The sequence below is a fragment of the Lygodium microphyllum genome, chromosome 1 (assembly GCF_053477565.2).
Source record: "Lygodium microphyllum isolate KBCC chromosome 1, Lygodium_microphyllum_v1.1.10, whole genome shotgun sequence".
NCBI lineage: Eukaryota > Viridiplantae > Streptophyta > Polypodiopsida > Schizaeales > Lygodiaceae > Lygodium > Lygodium microphyllum.
This window is the reverse complement of record NC_141135.1, coordinates 75,927,341-75,951,766: the sequence shown is the minus strand read 5'-3', so window position 1 is coordinate 75,951,766 and position 24,426 is coordinate 75,927,341. Positions and strand designations below refer to the sequence as shown.

Sequence of the window (24,426 nt, the reverse complement as noted above, 5' to 3'; positions counted from 1 at the left end):
CTGGTTGGGAAGAAGTCCCTTTGTAAAGATTTCTCTTTACTATTTCAAAACTCCTCATATGAGAGAGAGAGAGAGAGAGAGAGAGAGAGAGAGAGAGAGAGAGAGATGATGATGTATTACGAAAAAGAAAGAAAGAGAGGAGATGACATTTGAGCTGACTTGATAGGCTTTCACTCCAACTGAAGCGATCAAGCCAGGTGATACATTATGTAAACAGAATGTGAAGGATTTTAGCTTCAAGGGATTACCAACTTCTTCAGCCAAAACAATAAAACATATGCTGAAGCAGTATCAGGTAATTAATTATTTCCGCCTTCCCTGAACGAAAGCAAGTGAAATAAAGATTCTTGTTAGTTATCAGAGTTGGTCATCTCTTGTGGGACTGACTTAAAATGATAATCAACGGGCAGATGATTTGTATCCTTAAGTGGTTTCTAGCACTGTGTGCATGTTTCTAACTGCATCATCTTTGCACCATGCTTGCATATTGAACGAATATTAATGCACATGAAATGTTGACTTTTGTACCAAACTTGCGCTGATGATAAACTCTTGACCTTGAACTTAGGCAGTAAAAGTGCATGTTGAAGGATGAATGCTGCACTTTGAATATCTGAAACTGTTGGTGCAATTGTTTGATTTTTGTAATGATTCTCTCTCTCTCTCTCTCTCTCTGTGTTTCTTTTTCTCTCTCTTTCTAAGTTTGCAAGTCCTCGGTCTGTTTTATTTCTCTAAAAGAAGATATGAGAAAATCGTGTGGGGGGTGGAACATTTTGTTGGAAATCAGCTTTATTTGGAGTGAAAATACTGCAAGTCTGCAGAGTTACAAACACCCCTTACAACCCTCACAACTCTGCAAGACTTCCGTTATTGCTACATGTTCCTTACAAAATTATTTGACAAGGAGCACAGCTTTCCATAAAGCGAGTTGTATTTATTATTTACCTTGTGCAGGAATGTAGGATATTACGTGTTTGCACACATTTTTCCCATATCAAGCAAGCAAATTTACACCAACGTGTTAGTAGTATACCAGTTAATTGAAGAAATTGAAACAGAGTCGGGCAGCTTTATGCCTACAAGAGGGTTGTAAGAATTATGGCCTTGCTCTCATATTTGCAGAACTTAAATATGTAATATTGAATGTTCTGAACTGACTCCCCGTTCACATGGGGATGACTAGAGGAACATAAATCCACGCTCAGGTTATGAGCCTGGTCTCTGAGATTATGCGCTGGGGTAGGTGTAGGCACAAGTGATGAGAGTTGAGGGCTACTCTACTCTGAGCCACCTGCAGTTTATTGGATGTTATGGTTCAGGCAGGTCATTCATGAAACGAGTACAGTTTATTTAAGTGACTCTCGGAGGATAAATATGGTGCATGGAAGCATGAGGAGCATATGCATCTCTGTGCATACTTTGTGACAGCTTGCCTGCCTCTCCTTGATGAAAAGGGTGGAACTTGGCAGAGATATTGCGCCAGAGACTTTCACTCGGATCTTGTGGTGTTGTGCATAGAATTTCTAACATAAGATTGCAACTTTGTTTTTGTTGTTGATTGTCAGGCTTTCAAAAGGCTAATGAAAGAGGATTCAATGGATTACTCCACTTACTCAGCTAATCTGTCGAGAAAAAGGAACCGATTGTCTACTGCTCCCTCTGACAGACAGCCAGTGGATGACGGTGATCTGGGCGTTCAAGTGAATGGTCATGTGCACAATTTGCGACCGGTGCGCAGGAAAAGTGCATCAATAGGCAGAAAGACTGAAGAGGAGAATTTGCATCATGATGGGTACATCGATGTTGATGAGGAGGATGATGCAGCCCTTGATGAGGAGGATGATGATGGCGATGAGGATGACAATAACTATGGTAGTAAATCAAAGAAACGAAGGCGAAGTAGTGCTGCTGGGCGGCCGCGGTCGAAGAAACAGTCCCTGTAAATTAAGACGACAGTTTTGAACCAGATTCATGCTTTGGCATGAATGGCACAATTTTGATACCTGTACAATGTAACATAATAGCTGTAGAGATGTTGAAATTCTTTTAAAGCTTCAGAAAGAAGAGCTAGTGAGCTCATTTGTAAAGAGTTAGATCCTCTACATGTATTGTGGAATGCATACCACACTTCCTAGTGGTTGCAAACACAAAAGTGTACAATATAGCTTTCTTCATCAATGTCTTTGTCTCTCACAAGAGACCTCATTGTAATGTAACATTTCCCCCTAAGATATGATGGGGCTTGTTCCAGTGTATATTTTGATCAAAGCCTTAAAATCTCAAAATACGTCGGCCCATTTTAATAATGAGGTTGATTCTCTGTTAATATTTCTTAATTTATCTGTTTCCTTCTCTGTTACAGTGAACCAGACTGTGGAGCTAGGGTATGTTGACATGCCAAATTGCAATTGGTTCTTGCTTATTATGCTTATAATACACAGATGTATATACATGTCTCTTAACCTGAATGTACGTGGGCGTGCGTGATGGTGCATGTGTGCGCACGCGTACTAAGGCATGCACACGGGTTCACACCTTCTTATGTTTTCAAGAGATGGCCAAGAGAGAGCACTTCTTACGCTCGATGCAGCAACCTTTGCTATAGGAAGGCCAAAAATAATGTTCAAACAAGGACGCAGAGCTAGTACGCTCATTGTCATATAACTGGACTGTTGCATTTGCAGAAGGTATCAGAGCACAAGGTTTTACAGGCCCCGCCATATCGACAAAATCGAGAGCATACATGCCATGGTGAGTTCCAAATGACATAAGAGACCCCACCAAGATGGAATACATGCATTGGCAACTTACGAATCGTTTGGGCAATTGGGGATTGCCAACGCCTCCAAAATCCTTCCGAAAAGCGTGGCAGTCATTCAAGCCCTTTGGGGTGTGGTCACTGGTGGCTTGTGTTAGCCCCAGTAAACTTTCATTTTTAATATCATGGAATATTTATATTAAAAGCATTCGTTGTATTAGCTTACTGATAAACTTTAATATCAACCATTTTGCAATCGGGATCCTAGTAATAAAGCGTTCAGCTTCGAGGTTGTTTGTATGAATAAGCACTCAGACTACTCAAATTGATGCCTTTCAGTTATGGGATTAAATGAAGTATGAAATACTACAATATTTTTACGAACCTCTTAGATAAACAGAAATGAACAATCTAATTATTAGATGATGCTTTATTTATAATAAAATATAATATTTGTAATATAAATAAGTAGTAATGATTAATAATAAAGTAAAACGATACTATATAATTAACGGTTTTAATAAAATAGCTATCATTCAAGCCCTTTGGGGTGTGGCACATGGTAGCCCCATTAAACTTTTATGTGTAATATAAAAGAGCTTTATATTAGAATGCCCATTGTATTAGCTTATTGATAAAGTTTAATATGAAACCTTCTTCTAATTATGATCCTAGTAATAAAGGGTTCAACTTCAAGGCTTGTTTGTACCAATAAGCACTCAAGCTACTCGAATTTATGCCTTTAGTTATGGGATTAAATGAAAGAAGTATTTTATGAAATACCTCAATATTTTTATGAACCTCTTAGATAAATAGAAATGAACCGGCTAACTATTAGAAGAAGCTTTAGCGTAGCTTTACAAGCATTTGTACTCGTACCGAATCCATTAACCAACATTAGCTTGTCTAATTTTGATTAAACACAGATCTTTGCATGTGGTCATGTTTAATGTCAATTAGTACAATAAAATTTCTATGTTGAAATATTTATTGTATTAGCTTGATGATAAACTATAATAAGAACATTTTTGAAACACGTTTTAATATAGCTATTTAAATTTATAATAAAATATAATATCTGTATAATAAAAAAGTAGTAATGATCAATCTTGAAATAAAATGATACTATATAATTAAGGTTTTTCATAAATGATATTAGAGATTTATGAATATTAACTCTTAATATTATAATTGTGTTTACAAGTCATTTTTTCTTTAATACCTATGTTTGAATGTTTATATCTAAACTTTCTTGTAATAAACATTTATTGAAATGATTTTATATTGCTTCTTGAAATTAAGAAACATTTTAATGCAATAAACATTTATAATTTTTTTTAATGATATTTTGCAATAAAATTTTAAAGATGATAATCTTTTTACATTTTAATATGATAAAATGTAATATTTCTATGATAACAAAACATCACATTTCAATTAGTATTCATTTAAAAAATTCTTAGAAAGATATATGTTAAACCATCGTTTCTTTGATACCTACGTTTAAATGTTTATATCTAAATGTTTTTTAACAACTATTATTTAAAATTTTATTTTTAAAAAAATTAGATAAAATTTTAATACAAACCCCCTATTATGTTTTATTATAATAAAAATGATTTTTAAACAAAATCTCATACTAAAATGTTTAATAATAGATTAACAATAAACTTTAATATTAAAATAGGTTTCAATATTACTATATAAAGCTATAATAAAATTACATATTTATATTATCATAAGTTTAAATCAATTATTAGTACTGAAACTAAAAAATGATAATTAAAATCTATTTGAAATATAGTTTCATAATCAAAATGTTGATTAAATTTTATTGAATGTTTAGTATAATTTGATGTTTTCATTATCATAAGTTTAAATCAATTACTAGTACTAAAACTAAAAAATGATAATTAAAATCTATTTGAAATATAGTTTCATAATCAAAATGTTGATTAAATTTTATTGAATGTTTAGTATAATTTGATGTTTTCCTAAACGGTTTTGTAAATTATCATACTCATTAGATTAATAATGTTGTTTATTGATATAACGATACAATTATTTAACGTCTTAGTATTAATGTTTCATAAAAAATGCTCGTTAATATGTATAATGTATTATATTTTATCTAAAAGGAGAAATACACGGAATATCTTGAGGGAGGCAGTGGAGAAGGGCAAGTTGATAGAATTGCGCTCCATTTGGGTCTCATGGGTGGCGACTCTCCACCAGAGAGAGAGAGAGAGAGAGAGATGGGACATGTCGGCCTGCACTAGATATGTTGTCTTGGTCCACATTTCATGTTGACCAGCCGGTGGCCTTGTCGCCCTGCCTCGGCCATGTCACCCTGCCCTTTGGACGCCACACATACACCCTGCTGCTGGAGTACAGCGCCGCCCTGTAGCTTGGCACCTGCGTGCCCTCTCTACACTGCCACTCTGCAGCTTTGCGCATGCTCTGTCGCCCCTACGTCAGCCTGTTTGACGACCTTACAGCACGCAAGGAACATCCTTGTCTGTGGTCACGGCCGCTTCTCTATTCTGCAACATAGTACCACAGGACTGCACGCATGTTGTGCTTGCAGGCAACATGACAGAGAGAAAGAGACAATGAACGGCTGACTACTTCTATTCCTTGATGGGCCGGGCTCGAATATGGATGGAGCTGTTGCAGCCTTGGATCCGGATGTGGAAGAAGATGCGGTGGAAGAAGACATGGATGATGGTGCCCTGCACCGATGAGATGTTCGACTCCCGCTCCTCCCGCCACCCACAAACACGTTCATATTAATATATAATCGTCCGGATTGCTGCACGTGGTCTGGAGAGACACACACCACCTCTAGCAATGTCCATTGCGTTCCCTCTCTCCCCTTGCTCGCAACAACATCCGATGGTCTACATAGTAAGAAACTAAAGTATTTTTATTTATTCATACGGAGGGGAAATTTTAGAGGGATGATATTCGGATAATCATTATAATCGAAACTCCTAGTTTAATGATTTCATATATAAGGAAATGGGTCAAGGAAAAAGCTCATAATGCATATCCCTAGTCATCACTCTAAATTATATCACTATGTGTACGCTTCACCATCCATCAAATAGGTGAAACCCTCCACTCTTCCCATGCATAGGGGACGTAGACAAGGTGGGTGATACTTTGGGACCATGAGGTGTCGTGATGTGGTCCCTAGGTGCATTGGTTGGATTCTCATCAGGGGCTAACCTCTCTTCTTTGTGACTGCATGTGTGGAGGAGATCTTTGCTAATCTGTGTTGTCATGTTGTTACAAGTTTAGTGAAGGAAAACCTTAGGCAAGACCAAATTTTATACAAAGACACATGGCAAAGCGTCTTTGCATAGTTTTCTAGGAACAGAACTAGTCTTTGAGACAGCTAATACTCGACATTAAGTTTTAATGACTTAATGGGATCTTTGGTGAAATGTAAACACGTGAGGATTTATCTTGAGGGCAAAAATCATCCACAAAAAGTAGCATTTACGACTATTCTGGGAGAAATTTTGCAATTTTGCCATTGTTGGCTTGTCGATTAGGTCTGTTCACTTCAACTGCACAAAAGAAAAGGAATTCAAGCACTAGAAGCAAATAGGGAGAAGAATGTCACATGCTGGTGGACACATGTTTGTGATAGATTTGGGTGAGTTTTGGGGCTGTTATATTGCTATTATAGAAAGATTTATAGGGCTCAAGTGCGGAACCTAGAGTTTATAGAGAATGTTGCCTTGATTCGAGTGTTATCTCTTGCATATTGAGTACTCAAAAAGAGGAAGTTTATGAACATATTTGGATCTTTCTTTTTCTACTGCTATGGGAAAAAGAGTGCAAGGATTTTAGGTTGCAAATACAATAGTTTTGAAGCTTTGCTCATGGAATACATTGTTCCTTTGACTGTTTTGATTCAAGTGTGTCATAGGGTTATATGAAGGTTGTTTTGAAGTCCCATTTGCATTATTTGCATTGAGACTGATGTCTTGGAATCATTAAAGCTTTTGTATTGAAGTGTTAAGTTTGAGCTATTGTCTCAGAAGTGTTATATGGTTAAGCTATCATCTTGGTCATAGAGTTATAAGTATGAAAGTGGTGGTGGAGTTGTAGAGAGATTGAAGCGAAGGTTCTTTGCAAGTATTGTAGGATACAATGTGATATTTCTCTCTTGTATACTTCTCTTGCCTACATTTTCTTTGTCTCTCATATGTAAATTCATATTATTTTTATCCTAGTGGTTTAGGCTTGATACTTTACCTTTAACATTTGGTGAATCGGACGTGAAAGGCCAACTTCACAATTAAAAGATGGGAGACCAGATTGAAGAGGTTGTTAAAGCAAGAGATATCATAGATTTTATGGGCACTTATGGGATGATTAAGTATGAAGAGGTAGTTACAAAGCTTTACAAGAGATGATTACAAAGTTGAAGAAATTCGATGGAAATAATATCTCCAAGTTTCGACGGGATCTATGTAGAAAAGCTAGAGATGGGTAGTCTTTAGGTTGATGAGATGTCATGATATTTTAGCAGGGTTGTGGTTTATGAGCTATGAAACCAAACGAATGCAATTTACACAGAGCATGCCTAGACCTGGATTGATTTTAGGAAAGCTCTAAAAGATGAGCATTACATTGAGGATATTGACATGGTTATAGAAATACATTTTCTTGAGTGGGTTGCATAGTGTGGCACATGTCGAAGGATGTGCAAGTTTAGAGGGGGTGGATGTTATGTGGTTATAGGTTTAGTGAAGGAAAACCATAGAAAAGACCATTATACAAAAACACATGGCAGGGAGTCCTTACAAGGGTTTCTAGGAATATAATTAGTCTTTGAAATAGTTCAAGTATCCAATATTAAGTTTTAATGACTTAATGAGATCTTTGGGTGAATGAAAATACATGCAAGGACTTATCTTAAGGGGTACAAGTCATCCAATCCAAAAGAGATTTTTGCAAGTCTTCCTGCATTGGCTTGTTGATAGGTATATTCGCTTTGATTTGAGTACCTAGATGACCCTATTTTGAGTTCATACGATGAAGTTATGATTGAAACAAGTTGCCGCCAAGCAGAGGGTCTGCATGAAAGAAAAAAAATTCATGAGAAGCACTGAAGTAAACAAGGAGAAGACTGACAGATGCTTATGGATGTATGTTTGTGACAGATTTGTGTGAGATTTGGGATTTTTATATTGCTGTTACATACAGATTTGTAGAATTGAAGTGCAAAACTTAGAGTTTGTAGAGGATATGGCCTTGATTCGGATGTTATCTTTTGCATGAAAGTAATGCATGATATAGTGTGATTTCTCTCTTACATACTTCTCTTGCGTACAATTTCTTTTTACCTTTTATTTGTAAATTCATATTCTCTAAATCTCAGTGCTTTAGGCTTGGCACTTTATGTCCCTCGACATTTGATATCAAAATGTCAGTGAAGGGGGAGGATGTACAGTATCAGACCTAAAACCATTGGGATCTTGAGAATATGATTTGGCATTTGAAGGGGGAAAAAATGCAGGCAATAGAAATATGTAAGAGAAATCACATTGTATCATGTATTACTTGCAAGGAACCTTTGGTTCAGTCTTTGTACAACTACACTATCACTTTTAGACTTACAACCCAATGACAAAGATGGCTTCTCAGTCAAATAATACTTCTTTTGAGACAATACTTTAGCTCAAAAGCTTTACTAATAGTAATACGTCAATCTCTACACAAATAATGCATTAGAGTGTTTAAACAGCCTGGGATAGTCCAAAGACACACTTGAATAAAAACAGTCTAAAAAACTATGTATCTTTTTAGAAAAAGCTTCACATTTTGGTATTTTCACCTAAAAAACCTTGCATTCTTTTTCCTATAGTAGCAGAAAAAGAGAGATGCAAATCTATCCGCAAAAACTCTCTTTTTGGGTACTTAGCATGCAAGAGATATCACCAGAATCAAGGCAAGATTCTTAGTAAACTCTTATTTCAACATTTTAGCCCTATAAATCCTTGTATAATAGTAGTAAAGCAGTCCCAAATCTCATCTAGATCTCTTGCAAACATGCATCCACAAGCATCTACTAGTCTTCTCGCTATTTACTTGAGTGTTTTTTCTAAGTTCGTTTACTTTTGGTGCAGGCCATGTGCTTTCCTGCAACTTGTTTTGATCATAAATTTATCATATAAACTCAGAATAGGATCATCCAAGTACTCAAATCAAAGCGAATAGATTTAGTCGAGAGCCCCCCCAAATAGTAGAAAATACCATGTTTTGTAAACATGTCACCTTTTGATATTTTTAAGCTTGGACAACTTGTATAATTCAAAGTAAGTCTTTGTATCTTTTTACATTCACCCAAAGACTCATTACATCATTAAAACTTAATGTTGGATACTTGGACTATTTTAAAGGCCAGTTCTATTCCTCGAAAACCTTGTAAAGACTTATTGCCATGTGTCTTTGTATAAATGATCTTTCTTATGGTTTTTCTTCATTGAACATATAACCACATGACATCCATCCCCTCAAAACTTGCACTTCCTCCCGCATATGCTACCCTATAAAGTCTGACTTGGTCAAAACGCCATATGGTAATCACCTAAAGTACCATGCTTATCAACACATGATCACCTCCATGATCAAAAGTCCAAATAGTCATTTTACATAAGGCTTTAGCATCATATCATCCACCTAGATCATAAACTTGAATACTTGTCTCCCTCATAAGCATGCATTCAAACCATTTTCCTCCTAGATTGTACCGTATCATAAGTTCATGTAGTCTACATAGCATATATTCATTTGTATCATAAGGCATGAAATCCATAGATGCTACACTTGATCAAATGGTAGAGATGACCCATCAAACATATCAAGCCTACAAATCCTAGATCTTAAGATAACTTTGAGTATTCCAACATCCCTTTTACAATGTACTCAAATTGTTGTAGTCCATATAACATATTCATTTTTGTTCCATTAGTATGTTACATATAAAAACATACTTTCCCTTGGTCTATCATCCATATTTGCATACGTTGCAACATATATAGAAACATAGATGAAGTGGCTTCACCCCCTTTAGCTTTGCAACCATCATTATGCATCCACGGATAAGCCAACTACAAAACATATATCTCTTTATATACAAATAGGATAACACCTTGAAGAACACCTTCTTTGACTTGCATGTTTGAACAACATGTGCAATCTTCACAACTACATTCTCAATCTTAGCATCCGTCAAAACATCATCTATATTCTTTGTCAAACTATCATACCCTTAGATAGTCTATCTATATCATTGGATAATTCTTCCATATCATTAGCATCTTGTAAAGCACTTTAATCTATGTATCATTAGCAAAATTAGCCCAAATATGTATAGAAACCACATCTATATCATGCAAGTCACTTGTATCTTTAGCATCTAGAATAGCATCCTAAGAAGTAAGTGGAAAACCCCCAAGGTTATCATGCACAATCTTTGCTACATCTCATTGTAAAGCATTCTCACAACCAACTCTAGATCATTGGCATCCTTCTCTTTTTTCTTCAACAATGATGTTTGTGTTCTATATCTTCGCCAAATATGCGTAAATGGAATAAGAATCCACATGTGAATCCCATCTAGTCTCGAATTTGCAAGAAGGGATAATCTTCTGTCATTGGCCCATTGAATCTTTCCTTTCTTCCTAAAAATCAAATTCTTGCGCAAAGCCTCTCTATACAAATTAGAATCTCTATAATCATGATTTGCACTATTGCATCAACCACATATGGGAATAAATCTTTTTCTAGGCAAAATCCAAAGCTATTGGTCTTCTTGGATCTTCAAGCTTTGCAAGCTTAATATGTTAATCCCACATATACTTAATAAGATCATCAATTGCATCATCCTTTGAAGGAACAATAGAAGACACTGTTTGCATTTGCCTTAGTATTAATTCATGCAAAGCTTTGGTAATTGCCTCTTTATACTTAATTATCTCATAAGTGAGCATAAAACCATTGATATCTCTTGCTTTGACAACCTCTTTAGTTTGGTCTCCCATCTTTCAATTTTGGAGTTGGCCTTTCACATCATTCACCAAAATGTTGGGGGAGAGAATAAAGTGTCACACCTAAAATCATGGGGGACTTAAGAATATGATTTGATAGATGAGAGACAAAAGAAATTGTAGGCAAAAGACGTAACAGAAGTATGCAAGAGAAAAATCAAACTACATCATCTATTTCTAGCAAATAACCATTGCTTTAATCTACGTATAACTACACTATCACTTTTAGACTTACAACCTTATAACCAAGATGGTATCTTAGTCATGTAATAAGATTTTGAGACAATAGCTCATATCCAAACACTTTAGCCCAAAAGCTTTAGCGATAGTAATACATCAAGCTCTACACAAATAATGCACGTAGAGTTTTAAAACAACCCGATATAGACTAAAGACACACTTGAATCAAAACAACCTAAAGAATAGTGTATTCTCTAAGAAAAATCTTAAAAAATATTGTATTTCTAGCATAAAAACCCTATACTCTTTTTGTCTACAACAATAGGAAAAGAGAGATCCAAGTCTGTCTACAAAAACTCTCTTTTCGGGTTACACTCAACATGCAAGAGATAACACTAGAGATCCTCAGTAAACTCTTAGTTTACTATTTAACCTTTGTAAATCCCTGCATAACAATAGTAAAATAGTCCCAAATCTCACCCTGATCTGTCACAAATATGTATTCACAAGTGTATGATGTAAGTCTTCTCCTTGTTTACTTCAGTGTGTTTCCTAAATTTGTTTTCTTTTGTGCATGCCTTGTGCTTGGCTACAACTTATTTTGATCATTTGTCATAGAAACTCAAAATAGGGTCATTCAAGTACTCAAATGAAAGTGAATAAACTTGATCTCAACAAGCTTATGCGGATAGAATTGCAAAAATAACCAAGAATGGTAGAAAATGATGTTTTTTTTTGTAAACATGTCACTTTCTAATATTTTTTGGCTTTGATGACTTGTACCACTCAAATTAAGTCATTGCATGTATTTACATTGACCCAAAGACCTCATCAAGTCATTAAAACTTAACATTGGATACTCAAACTATCTCAAAGACCAGTTATGCTCCTAGAAAACCCTATAAATACTGAGTAAGACTGAGTAAAGACTCCTTATCATGTGTATTTGTAAAATTTCTCTCTTATGGTTTTCTTCATTGAACTTCTAACCACACGACAGCATGGATTCTATGAGGTTGTGCTCCTTTCTACTTCAACACATGATCTTCCTATTAATAATAGCCCCTTTTCTTTGATAAATAATTGGTGCATATTATCTCATGATATTCAATGCTAGGCTTCCAATCTTTACTCAAGCAAGCATTTCTAGTATGGGTGGAAGTGGAGTGTTGCCCAAGTGTTTATTGGGCCATTTTCAAGGATGTAATGGTTGCAGTAGGCCAATGTTTTGGTACCCCCAAGTTTGAAGGCTGCCAACTAAAATCTATTGTGTATGTTGTGGGATATCACCAGAATCAGATCGGATTGGTTGTGCCTCAATTGCAACATCATGCAGCCTCTTTGCTTCATGCTTAAGTGGGGTAGTTTTACTGGTCAATATTTCTCATGTGGTCAACTAGGTCACTTCATGGCCAAATGTTTAGACTGAAAGTTCATCATGGTGGATCAACCCATGGACAAGGACCAAAACATGCCTCCACCTTCTACCCATCAAAAAATTATTCAAATAGTTTGTATAAAGGTATTCAACCCAATCTATATAAAGGCAAGCAACTAGTTTTTGTTTTAGATTTGGAAACACAAGGATGTGACAGAATCACGCTGATGCAATAAAGGAAAAGAAAATGAGACTTTCATGCCCGTAGTGCCAATTGAGCCTTGTTTCTCATAGGACCCACTTTGCACTTATTTCTGTCATCGAGATAAATTCTCTAATGCGCCTACTACTCTAGTTTCTACTTTTGCTAAGGATTTATCACCCTCTAAACAACAATCGCACTTGCAGCAACTTTTGGTAATTTACTATTTTGGGGCTGATTTAAAGAGCTAATCAGTGGGTAATGAATTGTTATCTCAATACCCCCTCTTAGGCCTAAAATTGAAACCAAGGAGAGACTAGAAGAAAAGATCGAGCCCATTTTTAACCCAAGGCATCCCACCCCAAAGCAGCAAAGGCATTGGACAAAGGATGCAGGTCAGTTGCCTAATGGCCTACCAAGACTACAGAGACGATGGGTATCTTACCAAGGGAGTCCAAGCAGTCACCCCAAAGAGGACACAATATCGGACAAAGGGTGCTCTCATCATCAGCTGCCCAGTGGCCTACCAAGTCCTAGAAAGGTAGATGGAACCAATTGAAACTATTTTTAAAAAATGGGAGAATGTGCACCGTATTGGTCGCATTATGCTTATAGTAGATAGATGGAAGGATATTAAAGTATGTTGTGTTGTGGTGAGCAAATAATTAGATGGAGTAAGCGAAATTATGCTTTTTGGAGTATGCAATTTTATGCATGAAGTTTATGTCCGCCTTAGCATGGAAATTTTTTACTGAAAGCATTATATTTTGTATGCACCTATTCGCGTAAGGACTTTGTGTGCACACATGTGAAATATATTTATTTTTTATGTATTTATTAGAGAAGACAAGATACTACTTTTGTAAACCTTTCAGAATAGAGTGTGTTTTGATTTATTTGCACCAAAAGCAAGTTGTGCACAGTTAGGAAAAGTAAGGAACATAAAAAGGATAAGGATGCTTTTAATGTATTTTTGGACAAAAAGCTTACTTTAATATTATAAATATATGCATGGGGGAGGTGCTCATCCATTTATGGGAGCATATTGTACCCAATCTTGTGTCGTGCACGTTTTGGGTGTTCTTGCTCTTCATATTATTTGCTCACTCTCTATTTTATTCTCAATTTAGTTCTATTCTATAGTGAAGGCAAGCAACATTGGTATCATATTAAAGTGATTGGTCTGCATATCAACATCAAAGAGAAGAGAGATATTCATTCCTCTTGAGGACTACATCTTCATGCATATTAAGCACCATCGAATTATCCCTTGAATGAATGCTCAATTCAAAGGTCCTTGCCTAAAAGTTGGATTTCCCAAATGTACTTCAACTTTCAATGTGAAAGTATTAAAGGAGACTCCTCTAAGGCTTTAATCAAAGACACTTTCCCTCTTTCCTATTCACAAATCCATGATTGTCAAATACCACCTCTTCTAGTGGTTTTCCCTCCAATCGTGGTTTTGCTTGAAGAAGAGAGAGAGCAAGATCTGCATGTATCGATGTGATTACACTACCTTGCTGGATCCAAAGCGCCTACATTGTCTTAGAGCTGCTAATTACGCCTTCATCGTCACGCATGGCATGCATTGATTGCATGCTTTGTTCTGCACCGTTTTCCTTTAAAAAAAGCCTTAAAGCTTAAGCTATAAAGCTAAGCTTAAAGCTTAACCACTATCTTTTTTGGATAGTCCCATAATTGTCGGGAGGGAAGACTACTATCAAAGGCCTCTCTTTGCACACAATTCCTTTTACTTCTTCAAGGGGGCAAAGAAGTTGTTTCTACATGGAACTTAAAACACATCAATATCGCTATAAACACCTATTTATATGTGGAGGAATTCTATAAGTGGTTTTACACGCGGGGGATCTTTTATTTTGTAGGTTCTACAAGAGGCCATTCACACACGAAGTATCTTATCGATCTTGTGGGATCTTTTAAGACATGTTTCATACACAATAGATTTTTCTTGGAGGTTATTTCTTGCACCATAAATTATTTCCATAATTTCTAGTCCTTCCAACACTGACAAAGTAAACATGGAAAATAAGGAATCCCTACTTTTGGAAATTACTTTGCAACAACAAATAGATCCTCTTCAACATAATTTAAATGCAGTCACGAGGGCACTTCAACAACACAAACACCAATCAAATTTGACAGCTCAAGTTGAAGACAATCGAATTTCATGGATCTTAAATGGTGTTGTTGATACTCAACAAAAAAGGATAAATTTGATGGAAAAAAGGACAAAAATATTGTTTAATCTTGGTTGAGCTAGTTGATAATTACTTCAATGAAGAAGCTTTTCCCAAGAAAGATAGAATCAAGTGTGCAACCAATTATTTGACAAATAAAGTTTTGCTTTGGTGGAATGTCCTATGCCATGGCATTGATTGTTCGAAGACATGGACTGCTTTTTAAGAAAAAGTTACAGAATCTTTTCTTCTACTTGAGTTTTATCTTCAAGCTAGGTGAAATTGGTCCAACTTATATTGGCAAGAAGGCGATACTATTTCTATTTATATTGAAAGATTTTGGCAAACAATTTTGTTGTTGTGCATGCTTGAGGAAGTTTCTAACAACTCACTACAACACAAATACGAAGATGGTCTTCAATTCGACATCCAAGCTAAATTGAACTCTCTTAAATCCACTTCTTTTTACAAAGCTATCTCTTATGCTCATGATGTTGAAAAAGAATTCCAATCCATATGGTCTAGATGCTTTGAACTGTGCAAACCCATCCATCTCGTTCCTCAACAATAACTGCAACTTGAAAGGACCTTTTCTTCATTATTTTCCTATTTCTTTTCCATCTAACATGTCTTCTAATTTCCAACCATGAAGTGGTTATGTGTAAAGGTATTTAAACAAAAAATTGAATAACAAGGTAAAGCCTCAAATTGCAAAGCTTAATGTTCAAAATAAAAAGGCCAAATCGATTTGTCATTGTTGTGGAAATTTTGGACACTTTCGAGTGGATTGTCGAGTTCAATTACCCCTCAACACAACAACCAAAACACCGCTCAATTGCACAATATCAAAGGAGAACCTGATTAGACTCTTAAGTGGACTACTGAAACCCTACACCATGAAGGAAATATGGACTAAAAATCAGGTGTATATCTATTCCTTTACATGCTATATTGAAGATGAAAGGTTTTATGTATAATCTGGATGTGACTATTTTGCATGATGATGGAAGTTCTCATGATTTTATTTCAGAAAATTTGGTTAGGAGGCTGCAATAGAAACTAGTTTTTTATAGTACAAGGTTAGATCTGCATTTCAAGGGTACAACGATACAAAAGAAAATGGATTAGAAATCTCTATGAAAAAATATAAAGAGAAACATGATTTCTAAGTTGCACATCTTCAATCATCAGACATTATCCTTGGTATGCCATTTAGACATCAATTTAAACTTGATATTGATTACCATACTCACACAATAACTTTTGAATTTCAAGACCAGCTTATTTCTTTGACTAAAAATCCTAAAATTGAATTGTTTCTATTGATTAGTCACATGCATGCTAAGGGAGCACTTAGGAAACAACACAAAGCATTCATGATTTTCGTGTTTGAAGTTGAAAAAGCTAACTCTTGTGTATCATCTACACAGAAAAAGTTTTTAGATTCATACAAATATTGATTTGCCTATGATGATTATCCACCTAAGTTGCCACAATCATGAGGAGAATTAAATCACAAAATTAAATTGTTTCTAGGTGTTACTCCATTGCAAAAAGCTTCCTATAGGCATAGGTCTTTGCATCAAAAAGAAATAGGAAGCCTATAGGAAGCTTTTTGCAAAGGTGGCAAAAAGCTTCCTATAGGTATTGATGGATGATCCACAACGAACCATCAATACCATATATCATTAAGTAGAGTTTGTTTTTAAAGAAAAAGAAGAAGGTCCATCTTGATCTCATATCTTATGAGCCACTACTCAACCAATACATACCATGAGATCTCATGTCCTACGTGAGCTAGTTGTGCCAACATACCTCAAAGGCTCTCTTAGGTAAGTAGGTCTCGGTCCATGTTGTGTACTTTGTGTTCAAAGGTGGTGATTTGAAAAGGGGCCTTCAACATCATGGGGGGTGCAACAAACTCTACTTAATGATATATGGTATTGATGGTTCGTTGTGGATCATCCATAAGAGCATGATGATCTATGTCTCTCCATCTATGTGCATAGGTATGTAGTCAAGTTAAGGGTCCAAACAGGTGCACCGTACATCATGGATAGTATGATGACCGATGAGTCAAATAGCCACCTTTGTATGTGGCACTCCTAGAGGTGTGCTTGGTGGCACCATCTTTCCATCATTGCCAATTATATATATCCTTGTATAAGTTGATCTCTAGCTATATGTGCCATGTTGAATCTCTGAGTGGATGTAGTGAACATGAATTGTAAATGGACATATGAGTCCACAACCTCCACCTGCTGTCCAACTCCTAGAGTAAAGACCAATCTCCTCCTCATTGGGGTTCATGTAAGGAAATTCAAGGTGTTGACCCAAGATTAACCACCAAGTAGAGAGAGAGAGAGAGAGAGAGAGAGAGAGAGAGAGAGAGAGAGAGAGAGAGAGAGAGAGAGAGAGAGAGAGAGAGAGAGAGAGAGAGAGAGAGAGAGAGAGAGAGAGAGAGAGAGAGAGAGAGAAGAGAGAGAGAGAGAGAGAGAGAGAGAGGATCACACAAATCGATATATTCAAAATAGTAGATATAAAATCAAACGCATAGAGCCCAAAGAAAAAGAATTAATAGAGAGAATGCAACTAATCAAAGGCATAGAGTCAAAGGAGAAGTATTGATTAAGTGGCTACAAATGGAAACATCCAAGTCTAAGGCAATGCTTGGACTGGAGACCCTACATCCAATAATCGAGGATGCCCTCATCGCTATTGAGAGAGGGGTCCAATGACTAGTTGCCACATGCAATATGAAGGAGGACAACACCGAGGACCAATCATTAGAGGCCTTGTTGGTGTCATAGAGCTCCGATGGTTCAAGAGAGCTAACCAACTTGATGGTGATTATTATGGATGCCCTATGAGTATGGCCTACCTTTGGTGATAGGCATATGTCCCTCAACTTTGGCTTAATGCCTCATCAAGCATTTTGTGTTGGAATTGATATCTCATTTTAGATTGGCTTCTCTATCCCCTCCTATGTGTGAGGCTTCTTGCTATGGTATGATGCAAGTTTTAGCTTAGCCCTCTATATGCCTGCTACTCTTCAACATGCATTCTTAGCGCGTGGTCTTTTGCATGCATCCTTTACAGCCTCTCCTTGTATCACTTGGATTCCATCTTCAAAAGATATTGGTGTGGTTGATCCATCGATTGATCTTAACGTCTGCCAAGAACTCTTTGAACCTAGCATGACCATCCATTTTTCTCGCAACTAATGGATGGTGGAGGGGAAAAATAGAGACGTGCCTATCAAGACAAACAAGGAAATAAAAGAACAATGCAATAGGGTTTTCAATTTTTTGATTGTACACACACACACACACACACACACACACACACACTCATGTCTATATGTTTGTGTGGAAATTTTTGAATGGCAACTTCACTTTCTCTCTCTCTCTCTCTCTCTCTCTCTCTCTCTCTCTCTCTCTCTCTCTCTCTCTCATATACCAATATTGCCACTGCCATCTTCATGCAAGGCCTGGGCACTTTGTGACACCTTCACAGTTACACATATACACATACACACACATGCACTTTGTCTCTATATCTATCTCTCTTGCTCATATACCAGTAGTGCCATTGCCACCTTCTCATGCAAGGCTTGTTAGTCGCTTCACAACACCTTTGTGTGTGCACACGCGCGCGCACACACACACACACACACACACTCTCTCTCTCTCTCTCTCTCTCTAGACATACTCAAGAATCCTATTTTTTTTTGTGAACTTGGGTAATCTCTCTCTCTCTCTCTCTCTCTCTCTCTCATTCTCTCTAAATCCTTTATATTTTTCTTCTCTCTCTCTCTCTCTCTCTCTCTCTCTATTTCTTCTGTTTTTTCTTCTTTTTCTTTTTCTTTTTCTTCTTCTTCTCTCTTGCTTAAACCTCTCTCTCTCTCTCTCTCTCTCTCTCTCTCTCTCTCCTCTCACACACACACACACACATTTTTTCTTTCTACTCTTTCCCCTTCTCTCTTCCCATTTTCTCTCCTTGTCTCTCATTAAGTTATTATTTAGAAATGGGTCTTTTAGCCCTCCTCTCTCCTTAAAACAAGAAAAATAGGAGAGAAGAATAGTAAAGTAATCCTCTTCTCTCTCCACTTTTACAATCTCATTTTGCCTTTTTTATATTGTCCACAAAGGATTTTCTCATATTCCTTCTCTCTCCTTATTCAAGAACCTCTTTCAACTAGATTTTATATTCAAAAGGGAGTTATTTACGGGAGTATGGTGCTTGATTTTCAATACAAAATGATTAGTAGATACAAAGTAATTGATATTTCAATCGAAAATGAAAAAATAAAATTTTGAAAGTTTATTTTAAGATATTTTGGGGATTTTTTATATCATAGATTTTGGTCAAAAAACAAACTTGTTAGTCACTTTTCTCATTTTTTGAAGATGTTTTTGAAGGTAAAATCGAATTTTCTAAAATATGAGAACTCTTGAATATCCCTACTCTCTCTAAGCCATTTTTTCCCATTTCTTTACTCTCTCATGGCTCTATTATGACCTTTCCTCTATGATTATGTAGCCTTCATTAACACACGGAACTATTTACACCTCTCTTGCTCACAATTAACACAGAGAAGTACTCTCACATGGCTCTATTATGACCTCTCCTCTATGATTATGTCGCCTTCATTGACACAAAGAACTATTTACACCTCTCTTGCTCACAATTACTCATCCATAACCACTATATACACTCTATCTATATCTATCTATCTATCCTCCCTCACTACATTAAGCTACCTACTTCCTCTTGATACCTTTGTGTGCCTCTCCATGCATATTTTCTCTACCTCTTGAGATTACCAAGCCTGGCTCTCCATTTCTATTAATATCTCTATGCATCCCCTCCAATCTATCTCCATATATAGACACCACACCAACTATTTTCATTAATGTTTTAACGAGTTGCATATTGCCATAGAGGCTAAATATGCCCCATTGTGTAAAAGAACCCATCGTACCAGCAATAACCCTTAGGTTTTAGAGAGTTACATGCAGATGGGATTGAAGCACATGGACTTGTGGGTTGATGAGGGAATCTATCCAATTGATTTCCTAACTAATAAACCTCCAACTTTCTCAAGAATTACAAAATTTTTGAAGTATGTGTGGAGGGTAATAATGGGTTGCTCGATTACACTATGCTACAACTCAATGATAAGGCATTAGAAATATTTACAACCTACCAAGAAACCATAAAAAATTATCATGATGTGATCATTGCACATCAACTTCATAAACAATAGCCCATATGACAAGTGACATAGCTAAATGAGACTACAATTCAACAAAATAATTAGATTATCACAATGTAGAACATCATCCATGACATTGGTATCTCATATGAGGAGGCAAAGAGGCACAATTGGATGACCTTGAAAATATCAACATTACGCTAACGTAGGAGCACAAATGAAAGAATAAGCCAATCAATGAGTTAATTGTTGTGAATACGGCTAGTGGATGGAAGCAACATATTAAAGCATGCAAAGAAGCTCAAAATGAAAACCTAGATGAGGGTGAGCTTGGATCATCTATTAGAAGATTGCCAAAGGTGAGTACATTGAAAAATGCTTTGAGCAATCCAAAGTTCAAGATTGTGAAGGAAAAGGTGATTGAGTCTACATTGAAAGATATTCACTTGTGGATGCACAATCCATTTGTGACAAGGCTGATGTAGTATAATGACTTACGAAAAAATATTCAAGGGTGTGAATATTGGGTTTGGTTGTGTGCTAAAGAGAAATAGAATCATGCCTCTTTCTAGATCTTCAAAGTTAATAGAGACGTGAAGGTAACTTAATGCAAAGGATTTGGAGTTGATAGGAGATCCCATGCATGTTCAAGGTGTGGAAACATTAAAGGTTGGGACCAAAATTACATATGAGGTGAAGTTCACCAAACTCAATACTTATTATCTAGATCTATACAAGGTGCAGATTGCAATGGAAATGTACTACAATATGTTTGTTAATGAATGTAATGGTATCTTGTCATAAAATTAGAGAAAAGTGAGGTCATCAAAGGAGTAAAGCTTAAAAGAGTTAGTGTAACTTTGATGAACAGAGCTTCACAATTTGACGACAGTAACCTAATGAACCCTAGTATTCAATCATAGTACCATGTGTAGTGGTTCGCTGCATTTGAGGTTCCGAAGGAAACATTTGAGGTGCTAGAGCTATTCTTTATATACACAAGCATTCCAAACATCATCCATAATTAGGAACATAGCGAGATGCTCTCAGTTGAAGGAGCAAAGCCTAGGAAGATTCTTTTAGCACCCATCAACAAGAATGAAAATATCATAGCTTGTAGGTCGAAATATTGTAAAGGGTGGAAAAAGTTGCATATTACGGTTCCTAATCGAGCTAATGGAGGCAAAACAAGATTGGATGAAGCCAAGTTTTGGATTAGTCTGGGCTCCCTTTCTTCAAAAGATAGTATTTGATAATGGAGAGAAGCAAGAGTTTATTGATGTTGTGTATAAATTCTATGAAAATATGGTGGAAGCATGGGGCAAAAGTTCTATCACACATTACATGGTGCATACTAATTTAATATTTTAAAAGTATCTGAATTGTATAAATTATTGAGCATATTTTTAATCATGTGTGATATGTGCCTTTGTAGCATATCCTTAAGACACATGGGCTATACTTTACAAAAAAGAGAAGCATCAAAGTTTGGTCTATATAAGGGATGGAAAATTCACATTGGATAGCACGTGGTGCATACCAAAGAAAAATTGATCATGGTGGAGGGATGAATGGTAGCAATCCAATGATCTTATTGCTATCTTGGTGGTGTATACCAGAGAAAAACCAATCATGGTGGAGGGGTGAATGGTAGCAATCCAATGATCTCATTGCTATCTTGGTGGTACAAGATCATCATAGTAGATAAAGCTTAACACTTGTGGAAGAGAGCAAATGAAAGTATTGATGAATAGGTTGTATAGATATGATTAAATCACTTCGTGTCACTAAAAGAGCATGTTATTATGCCTCAAGCACCAAAGAAAACCATGCCAAGTGGCTATAGATATGGTACGCTTCAAGGAGACAGTAAATGGGTTCAAAAAGAGCTAAGAGAGTAAGATGAAGAATGTGTTCAGTGTGAATGCAATTTATTATTTAAGAAAGAAAGAGAGAGTATGTCTATGTAAATGAGTCTTAAAGTTTAAGCAATATATAAGAGGGTTTCACTTTTTGGTAGACTTGATGAATGATACTCAGTGTTGTGCAATACATGTGAAGCGTACCATTGTAACTCTTAAGGACTTCGAACTTATAAAAAATCTTCAAGCAATGATGGATGCATTTGTTCCAATGGAATGAATATAGTTTTTAATGTTATCTTTTTTAGAATAATGTTTTCCTTGTGCACTAGGCATGTGACTATGTCCCAATGCAAAACTGTTATACTTAGCTTAAAAAGTGACCCCCTCAACGACATGGCATATCCCCTCCTCAAAAAACCCCACTCCACTCTCCCCCCACGACATGGCAAACCCCCCCCAAAAACCATGCTCCACCCATTCCCCTCCCCCACACTACATGGCACACCCCTTGCTCCATCCCTCCCTCCCATGACATGGCACCACCCAAGCCCCCCACAACATGGCACACCCTCCCTCGCCAAAAAAACTTGCTCCACCCAACCCCCCCACGACATGATGCACCCCCGCTCCACCCAAACCATGGCACCCCCTCCCCGAAAAACCCCGGCCCACCCACCCCTCCCCCCACGACATGCCCCTCCCTCAAAAAACCCTGGTCCACCCAAATCCCCCCCCCCCCCCCACGACACGGCACACAGCCCCTCAAAAAACCTGCTTCAACCAAACCCCCCCAATGACATGGTTCCACCAGCTCCTCAAGAAACCTTGCTCCACCCAAACCCCCCCCCCCCCAACAACATGGCACACCCTCCCTCCCCAAAAAACCCCGCTCCACCTACCCCCTCCCCATAACATGGCACAACCCCCCGCTCCGCCCAAATCGTAGCACCCCCTCCCCAAAAAACCATGCTCCACCTAACCCCCCCATGAAATGGCATACCCTCCCTCCTCAAAAAACCTTGCTCCACCCAACTCCCATAGGACATGGCACACCCCCTCGCTCCACCCAAACCGTGGCACCCCCTCCCCAAAACACCCTACTCCACCCATCCCCCCACAACATGGCACATCCCCCCCTCAAAAAACCCCACTACACCCAAACCCCCCCCCCCCCCCCCCCCCTACAACATGGCTCAGCTGCTCCACCCAAAACCCTCCCTCCCCATGTCATGGCACACCCCCCGCTCCACCCAAACTGTTGCACCCCCTCCCCAAAAAAACCTGCTCCACCCACCCCCCCAAGACATGGAACCTCCCCCAAAAAACCCTGCTCCACCAAAACCCCCCCCATGATATGGCACGCACTCCCTCCTCAAAAAAATTTGCTCTACCCAACTCCCCCATGACATGGCACAACCCCCCACTTCACCCAAATCCTAGTAGCCCCTCCCCAACAAAACCCTGCTCAACCAAAACCCACCCCCCATGACATGGTACCGCCCTAAATAAACCACTCTCCATGACATGGCTCCACCCACTCCTCAAAAAACCCTGCTCCACCCAACCCCCTCGCCCATGACATGGCACACCCTCCCTCCTTAAAAAACCTCACTCCACCCAACCCCCACACGACATGGCATACCCCCTACACCGTGGCACCTCCCTCCCTAGAAAACCCTACTCCACCCCCCCCCCCCCCCCCCCCCGCCCCCCACGACATGGCACACCCACCCCTCAAAAAACCTCCTCTCCACCCAAACCCCCACCCGCCTCCCATGACATGGCTCCACCCAAACCCCCCCTCTCCCCACGACATGGCACACCCCTCGCTCCACCCAAACCTCCCATGACATGGCACTATCCAACCCCCCCACCACATGGCACACCCTCCCTCCTCAAAAAACTGTGCTCCACCCAACCTCCCCACCCCCCCATGCATACACAGCCCCCTACTCCACCCAGACCCCCCCCCCCCCCCCAAGACATGGCATAGCCCCCCTTAAAAAATCTTGCTCCACCCACCCCACCCCCCATGACATGGCACACCCCCTTCGCCTCCTCAAAAAACCCCGTTCCACCCAAACCCGCCATGACATGGCACACCCCCCCCACCCCGCTCCACCTAACCCTCCCACGACATGGCACCACCCAACACACCTGCTCCACCCAATGACATGGTACACTCCCCTTCTTTGGCTTCAAATTTTTCTAGCACTCTCTCTTATAATACTACCTTAGACCCCCTCCTACATTAGTAGCCTTGGATCTTTACACACATACTCTCTCTCTCTCTCTCTCTCTCTCTCAATACTACAATATTAACTTTGGTCCCTTCTTACACATTAATAGCTTTGAATTTTTATCACACATAATTTGATATTCCTAACTAGTATTTATTTTTTCTCTTCTCTCTCATCAAATATTATTTTAAAACATCTGTCTCATCTTCTCTCTCATCAAAAAATTATTTAGATATATATATATCTCTCTTCTCTCCTTCTCTATTGACTCTATTGAGTCCTAATGACTCTAGAGAGAGAGAGAGTTGCAAGAGATAC

The 24,426-nt window shown here is 37.9% G+C and overlaps 1 protein-coding gene across 2 annotated transcripts in view; it reads left to right on the top strand.

The window, feature by feature from the left end:
* EMB2773 (PHD finger family protein) overlaps window positions 1-2,319 on the top strand; it is a 115,555-nt gene extending 113,236 nt beyond the window's left edge. For both annotated transcript variants that reach the window (XM_087678833.1, XM_087678831.1), the window contains exons 28-29: window positions 167-295; window positions 1,566-2,319. In XM_087678833.1, the coding sequence (XP_087534959.1) occupies window positions 167-295; window positions 1,566-1,943 (507 nt within the window). In that variant the 3' untranslated portion in view covers window positions 1,944-2,319. The remainder of the gene's footprint in view (window positions 1-166; window positions 296-1,565) is intronic.
* The last annotated feature ends 22,107 nt before the right edge of the window (window positions 2,320-24,426 follow it).